The 8,617-nt window shown below is 41.9% G+C and overlaps 1 protein-coding gene across 1 annotated transcript in view; it reads left to right on the top strand.

Moving 5' to 3' along the window:
* The window catches only part of GLDC (glycine decarboxylase), a gene marked incomplete at its 5' end in the record, with an annotated part of 94,253 nt that overhangs the window by 27,778 nt on the left and 57,858 nt on the right, over positions 1–8,617 (top strand). The window contains one exon of the mRNA XM_004373544.2: positions 1,055–1,190. Within this exon, the coding sequence (XP_004373601.1) occupies positions 1,055–1,190 (136 nt within the window). The remainder of the gene's footprint in view (positions 1–1,054; positions 1,191–8,617) is intronic.

Below are 8,617 nucleotides of genomic sequence, written 5' to 3'. Positions count from 1 at the left end.
CTAGGGTGAGTAGGTAGGTGAGTTTTGCAGCCGGACTATGAGCACCCCACTCTGTTGGCTGTAAAGACTCGAGGGCACCACTTTTTCTTGGACTCCTGTAGCGGGTGACTAGGCACTTTAAGTGCTACCACCAATCCTCAAGCCCCTGCTGCAGATCGATAAAAGTGCCTACTTAAGGGGCAGGGCTGTTTCAAGGGTCACAAATCTGCCAGTTCACAGCTGAAGCAGTTGAAGTTAAACTTCAGATATTTGCCCTGTTGTATGGTGGCAGTGAGGACTGACGCTGTTGAGATGGGTCCCCACAAGTCTATACAGGGTTGTAAGGCACTCAGAGTCTGTGGACCCGATACCTGTGCCCAGCAAAGGAGCTGTGCCGTCCCTGTGTTCCTAGCCTAGGGGAGCCAGCAGCTTATTTGTTCCCTCTCCAAGGCCAGGAGAATGGGTCAGGGCACCTTTTGGGATCTTCTTCCGGCCCAGCGGACTCCCGGTGCAGACTGTGGAGGGAGGAGATAAAAGGGAGAGAGGTTTTTCCAAAATGGGCTTTTTTTTTTTTTTTAATCCCCGGGAAAAGGTGCGCACATGTACTTATCTTAGCCTCTTGGTAGCTTCTCTTCACTGGTTCGGAGTGTCCAAGCAGAATCTCTGTTGCCGGGTCTCTCTCGATGTGGAAACTGCTTCCCGAGCGCGCACCACACAGCTGTTTGCCTGCTTCAACGCAGACAGCGTGGCTGCGGAGCTGCAGTTTCACCGCCACGGCTCTGGCCCTCCTTACCTCTTCCAAACGGTCTCCCTCTCCCGTATCACTCAGACAGATTTCTTAACCTTGCCTTGTTCAGGGCTCACAGATATTCAATCAAATCACTTGTTTTTCCAGGTCTTCGTTGTAAGAGGGATATAGCAGGCGTCTAACTGCTCTGCCATGTTGACCACGCCTCTCGGTGGTCAGATTCTTATATTTTCTGTCCACTTCTCCTCACAGAAATATTCAAACAAAATTAGTGTCTTTATAAATAGAGCTCTCTTCTAAGATGTTTTCTGTCCTTCTCACTATCAGGTGAAAATGAAATCCTTGCCACTCTGCATGCCATTTCCAGCAAAAACCAGATTTGGAGATCGTATATCGGCATGGGCTATTACAACTGCTCGGTGCCGCAGACAATCGTGCGCAACTTACTGGAGAACTCAGGATGGTAAAGTATTTCTTTTCTTTTTTGGCTTTAAAGAACAAAAGTTTATTTTCTCACAGTTCAGGAGGCTAAAAGCCCAAATTCAGGGTGTGGCTCTAGGGGAGGTCCTTCCTTGTCTACCTAAGCTTCTGGTTGCCACCAGCAATCCTTGTAGATGTATCTCTCTGTCTCCTGGTTAAAGGCATTGACTGCTAACCAAAAAGTTCGTGGTTCAAAATCACCAGCGGCTCCACAGAAGAAAGATGTGGCAGTCTGCTTCCATAAAGATCACAGCCTTGGAAACACTATGGGGCAGTTCTGTTCTGTCCTATAGGGTTGCTATGAGTCGAAATTGACTCTAAAGCAATGGTTATACATTTGCCTATTTCATATAAGTGGTTGTTGTTGGAAATCAAGTCGATTTTCAACTTGTAGTCGATACCATATGACAGAGTAGAACTGTCCCATAGGGTTTTCTAGGCTGTAATCTTTACAGGAGCAGATCACCAGGTCTTTATCCCATGGAGCTGCTGGGTGGGTTAGCAACTGAGCTCTTAACTATTGCACCACCAGGGCTCCTTCATGTAAGTGGGATCATACAATAGTTGTCCTTTTGTGACTGAGTTATTTCACTCAACATATTGCTGTCAAGATTTACAACATCTTCAAGATTCCATAATGTTTTCAAGATGCTATATTGTAGCATTGCTTTTTTATTAATAAAAGAAAAGCGTAACTGCCTAAGAATAGTTTTTCTGCTTTTTGAGTGTATAGAATGTGGCTTCTTTCCCATCTGGCATTGCTAAAAGTTTGAACGGTAAACTCCAAGTTGGATTTCAAAAGCAAATGGCCTGTCTCTTCCTCCTTAAAAAACAAGCCTCCAACATCCATGAATGCACTGCCACAGCCCGGCCGTCTGAATCCTGGCCAGCAGCCTGGCTCTTGGTGGCCATACAGAATATTCTCCATATCGCCTCCTGCCTGTGAGTGAATGTGTTCATTCACTCTAGGAGCGGCCAGCACTCTGAGAGAGAGTGAGACGATGTTGTTCTTTGCTTTTCAGCCCTGTTTTGGGCACATTTTAAATATTGCTCCTTTCCATTCTGCAATAGCTGATCTGAACCAGGGGTGATACTGTACCGCCTGGCGCGATAGAGGGGGACATGCACATGTGGGTGGGTAGACTTCATTATCACAGTTCTGAATGGTTTCCATAGAGACGGAACCAACAAATTCCGGCAACGTGAGGTGAAAATAAATGGATAACATAGCTATGAAAGAATAAAACATTTGAGCTCTTCAAGGAAAATTTACATCAGGTCCAGAATACATTTTATCGGGTCTGCTGTTCCAAATTTTTGACTGCTGGTAACATCAGTCACTAATATCAGAACACTGATATTTTGCTTGTCGCTATTTCCGTTTTGTGTGATTTTGGCACCAGGATGAAAATAGAGAATCTCATGAATGTCCTCCTGCTAAGCTCCCACCACCTCCTTTTTTCCCAATCTGAAAGAAAGTCACAGCCAAAAGGATAAAGCATACTGATCATTTTGGAATAAATATTAATGCTATGTTGAATACATCCAATATCCTATTTGAGCCAGACTGAATGTTTTCTTGGCTGTGCAAATATATTTTTAAAATATTAAACTACACCTAGAAACAGAAACCAATTGAGTTAAATAGTCAATTGGAACATAGAAATTGTACAGACACATTTTGTTAATCATTTTGCTTTGCCTAATTATCTTGGAGTTTGGGGGATTGTGGGTGATTTTATTTTCTGAATAGTTATCCGAGTTTTCCTTCTTTTTACAGTGAACACATATAATGTAACTGGAAAAAAATGTAGTAAACATGTTTCTGACATATAGAAAATGGTTAATAAATTGTAGCTGGTGTCTTTAACATTTAGAACATACAATAAAAAGAAAATAAAAATTACTGTTAGTCACATCACCCAGAGAAAACCACTTTTAACATTTCAGTCCACTTATTTCTTTTTATAAAATTATAAAAATGGTATCTTAGAACCTTAAATCTAAAATATCTTCTGAAGACCTTTTTAAACCAAACGATAGTTTAGCTTAATTAGTAAAGAATGTCTGCCTTGGCTATTGTGCTCCCTTAAGATCTATCTATGTATCTATATAGGATCAAATTGACAACAGCAACCCGAATGATTAGATAGGAAACTGTGAGTTGTGAGTTTATATTATGGAGCCCTGGTGGCACAGTGGTTAAGTGCTCGGCTGCTAACCTAAAGTTCAGTGGTTGGAAAAAAAAGATGTAACAATCTGTGTCCAGAAAGATCACAGCCTTGGAAACCCTATGAAACAGTTTTGCTGTGTCCTATAGGGTTGCTTTGAGTCAGAATTCACTTGATCAATGGCAATGGGTAATGGGAGTTTAGGTGAATGTGGGGGGGAACAATTCGGAGAAGGAGGGTGAGAATGGTTGCACAACTTGAAGAACGTAATCAATGTTACTGAACTGTATATGGAGAAACTGCTGAGTTGGTGTATGTTCTGCTGTGTATAGTCTTAACAACAAAATAATAAATTAATACAAAAAATGACATCATAGTATCTTACGTCTTTTTAAATTAATAATATGAATATTTTCCATGTCAGGAACTATTCTCTTTTAGCATCGTCCGTAATGAATACATAGTAATACATTATATGCATGTTGACTGATTAGTGTATCATTCCCCTATTAGTGGACACGTAGTTTGTTGTTGGTTTTTCTCTATTATATTCAGTGCTGTGATGAATTCTTTCGAGTATTGCTGTCTCTCTCTTTTCCTGTTGTATATTCTGTGTCATCTTTACAGACATACTGAGTTTTCTTCCTATTTATCAGATGGGCTAGCTTGTATGTGTGTGTGTGTGTCTACATATCAAAGAATGATTCTGAGTGAAATGCAAGTTTGGTGTTAGCCATGCAGTGTAAGCCTACGGCAGGGGTAGTGTAGTGCCGGGTCTGACGCGATGGTGCCGGCAGCGTGGGAAAGTTCTGTCTGACCTGAGATCAGGACTGCCTAACTGCCCTTTGTCTACGCCTTTGTATACCCCCGTTTCCGCTCCGATCCCCTTGCTACTTGCCTGCAGCATGTATTGTGTGGCTGATCATTCCAGTTCACCAACTACTTACAATTTGGCCAACTGATTTACAGTTGCTAAGCCAGGCTGTTCAAGTTGTTGACTGAAGCAAAAACTCACTGTGCTGTACACACACACACACACACACACACACACACACACACACTCATTTACTCCAATAAAAGGTTCATAAAATTATTCAAAGCCTTGACATTGTACTACTTAGTAAAGCAAGCTCTCCACCCCACCCCCCAGAGATAAGAAGAGATTGAAATTATATTTGATTTCAAAGCCTTTCAAAAACAAAAGATGGATGGACGTATCTGGAAGGTTATCCTGAACCTGAAGCAGGAAAGAAAGGAAAAGGACTTGAAAAAATGAAACAAAACAAAAAAACCCTCAAAACTCGTCTGGCTTGGGAGTACCGTAACAGTAGAGATGTGAAACAATGACAGCCACACACAGGTGCCCAGCCCCAGTTCTAAACTGCTGTGGCGGGAGTCAGAGTGAGTGGATTTCAGGTGGGAAGGTGGCAGCTCTGTCACAAGTCCTCAGTCACCCTCCATCCTATGACCTTATTTCATTTTCTTTAAAACATGTATCTCTCTAAAATTACGTCAATTATTTATTGTCTCTTATCCTTCCCCTCCCCCCTTGGAGCCTTGGTGGCGCAGTAGTTAAGAGCTTGGTTGTGAACCAAGTTCAAGGAAGTTCAAGTCCATCAGCCACTCCTTGGAAACCCTATCGGGCAGTTCTACTCTGCCCTAAAGAATCGTTACGAGTTGGGATTGACCTGATGGCAATGGGTTTGGTTTGGTTTTAGCTTTTATTCCTCCCTAGAAGGAGCCCTGCTGGCACAGTGGTTAAACACTTGGCTGCTAACTGAAAGGTCAGCAGTTCAAACCCACCGGGGTCTCAGCAGGAGAAAGATGGGCAGTCTGCTTCTGTAAAGGTGACAGCCTAGGAAACCACATGGGGCAATTCTACTCTGTCACATGGTGTTGCTATGAGTTGGAATGGATTGGATGGCACCCAACAACAATAGTGGCAACATCCCCTCTAGGATATATTCTCCTTGAGGTCAGGGACTGTATCCATCCATCTTGCTTATTATGTATTACTAGAACCTATAAGGTCTTGGCACTTAGTAGGTCCTCAGTAAGTATTTGTGGGATGAGTGAATGAATGGAGGAATCAAGAAAAGGATGAAGGAACTAAATCGGTAACTCACACACTAAAAGCCACATTCCTAATAACTGGAGGAAGTAAGATTAGAATCTATGTCTATATGCCTTATAATCTGCCTGTTTGTATCCCTGAATTTTGATAGCAGTGGAGTTAACTTCCATAGACTCTTAGTACTTGGATAATGAGACTCCTCAAACAGACCACTGTTAATTCCTTGGGAGCACATAGAACTTCTCTTGGATAGTATAAAACAAAGATTAAAAAAACAAAAACAGAGGTTTTGAGTGTTAAACTATTAGATTTCTAAGATGCTCTTCTATTGTGAACTTTGAATGAGGTGAACTTTCAGCTGGAAGAAAGATAATAGGAAGTAAGATTTCTGTTTATTATACCACAGGTAACCTCAAGTGAGGTGTGGGCTTACCTTTCGTGACCGCTGGATATACAGTGGTCCACCAACATTTTCCACCTCTCAGGTTTCTTGGGAAGTGCTTTCTCCTCGACAGTGCATGCTGCTGCAAGGCAGTGGCCTTTATGTTTGTTTAAGAAAAAAACAAAGAAAAAAGGATGTCTGCCACAAATTATTGTTTCTACAGGGTATTGTTATGAGATGCGTGCGTTTTTAGTGGGAAAACTAGGGAGGAGTCTATAAGGGTAGCCTTGTGGGAGGGGACAAGAAAAAATCCATACTACCTACAAAAATTCAAACAAACTCAAGGATTCATCATGCTTCCTATAATGAAAACACATGGTATCAACAAAAAATTCAAAGCAGAAAATAGTCGGGTCTTGAAAGGGTTAAGAGCCAGTTTACAATAACACATATGTACAATTGTTGTTAGGTGCCATCAAGTTGGTTCTGACTCATAGTGACCCTACATAAAACAGAACGAAACACTGCCCTGTTCTGTGCCATCCTCACAATCGTTGGTGTGTTTGAATCCACTGTTGCAGACACTGTGTCAATCCGTCTCATTGAGGGTCTTCCTCTTTTTCACTGACCCTCTCTCTACCTTACCAAGCATGACGTACTTCTCCAGGGACTGGTCCGTCCTGATAGTATGTCCAAAGTATGTGAGATGAAGTCTCACCATCCTCACTTCTAAGGAGCGTTCTGGCTGTACTTCTTCCAAGACAGATTTGTTCTTCTGGCAGTCCATGGTATAGTCAATATTCTTTGCCAACACAGTGATTCAGGGTGTCAGTTCTTTGGTCTTCCTTGTTCATTGTCCAGCTTTCGCATGCATATCAGGTGAGAGAAAATACCACGGCTTGGGTCAGGTGCACTTTAGTCCTCCAAATGACATCTTTGCTTTGGAACACTTTAAAGCGGTCTTTGCAGTGGTTGTTGTTGTTAGGGCCCATCAAGTCGATTCTGACTCATAGTGACCTTGTGTACAACAGAACGATACACTGCCTGCTCCTGCACCATCCTCACAGTCGTTGTTATGCTTGAGCCCATTGTTGCAACCACTGTGTCAGTCCATCTCATTGAGAATCTTCCTCTTTTTCGCTGACCCTCTAATTTACCAAGCATGACGTCCTTCTCCAGGGACTGATCCTTCCTGATAACATGTCCAAAGTATATGAGGGGTTGCAGTAGATTTGCCCAGTGGAATACGTCATTTGATTTCTTGACTGCTTCTTCCCTGGGCATTGATTGTGGATTCAAGTATAATGGAATCCTTGACAACTTCAGTATTTTTCCAGCTTATCATGGTGTTGCTTATTGGTCCAGTTATGAGGATTTTTGTTTTCTTTAGGATGAGGTGTAATCCATACTGAAGACTGTAGCCTTTGATCTTCATCAGTAAGTCCTTCAAGTCCTCTTCACTTTCAGCAAGCAAGGTTGTGTCATCTGCATATTGTAAGTTGTTAATGAGTCTTCCTTCAATCTTGATGCCACATTGTTCTTCATATAGTCCAGCTTCTTCGATTATGTGCTCAACATACAGATTGAATAAGTATGGTGAAAAGGTACAACCCTGATGCATACCTTTCCTGATTTTAAACCATGCAGTATCACCTTGTTCTGTTAGAATGACTGCCTCTTGGTCTATGTACAGATTCCACAGGAGCATAATTAAGTGTTCTGAAATTCCCACTCTTTGCACTGTTACCCATAACATTGTTATGATCCACACAGTCGAATGCCTTTGCTAGTCAATAAAACACAAGTAAACATCTTTCTGGTGTCCTCTGCTTTCAGCCAAGATCTATCTGACATCAGCAATGATAGCCCTTGTCCCACGTCCTCTTCTGAATCTGGCTTGAATTTCTGGCAGTTCTCTATCAATGTACAGCTGCAACCATTTTTGAATGATCTTCAGCAAAATTTTACTTGCGTGTGATATTAATGATATTGTTTAATAATTTCCACATTCTGTTGGATCGCCTTTGGAATGGGCACAAATATGGGTCTCTTCCAGTCAGTTGGCCAGGTAGCTGTCTTCTAAATTTCTTGGCATAGATGAGTGAGCAGCTCCAGCACTGATCCATTTGTTGAAACATCTCAATTGGTATTCTGTCAACTCCTGGAGCCTTGTTTTTCTCCCGTGTCTTCTGTGCAGCTTGGACTTCTTCCTTCAGTACCATCGGTTCCTGATCGTATGTTACCTCCTGAAATGGTTGAATGTTGACCAGTTCTTTTTGGTATAGTGACTCTGTGTATTCCTTCCATCTTCTTTTGATGCTTCCTGCATTGCTCAATATTTTGCCCATAGAAATCTTCAGTATTGCAACTCGAGGCTTGAATTTTTCCTTCAGTTCTTTCAGCTTGAGAAATGCAGAGTGTGTTCTTCCTTTTTGGTTTTCTAACTCCAGGTCTTTGTACATTTTAATACTTCACTTTGTCTTCTTGAGCCGCCCATTGAAATCTGTTCAGCTCTTTTACTTCATCATTTCTTCCATTCGCTTTAGCTACTCGACATTCAGGAGCAAGTTTCAGAGTCTCTTCTGACATCCATTTTGGTCTTTTTTTTCTTTCCTGTCTTTTTAATATATATGCCTGTTGCTGTCGAGTTGATTCCAACTCATTGCAACCCTATAGGACAGAGTAGAACTACCCCATAGGGTTTCCAAGGATCACCTGGTGGATTTGAACTGCCGACCTTTTGGTTAGCAGCTGAACTCTTAAACACTATGCCACCAGGGTTT

The sequence above is a fragment of the Trichechus manatus genome, unplaced genomic scaffold, assembly GCF_000243295.1.
Source record: "Trichechus manatus latirostris isolate Lorelei unplaced genomic scaffold, TriManLat1.0 scaffold00025, whole genome shotgun sequence".
Taxonomy (NCBI): domain Eukaryota; kingdom Metazoa; phylum Chordata; class Mammalia; order Sirenia; family Trichechidae; genus Trichechus; species Trichechus manatus.
The sequence above is the reverse complement of the archived record's forward strand: the minus strand, read 5'-3'. Positions and strand labels throughout refer to the sequence as shown.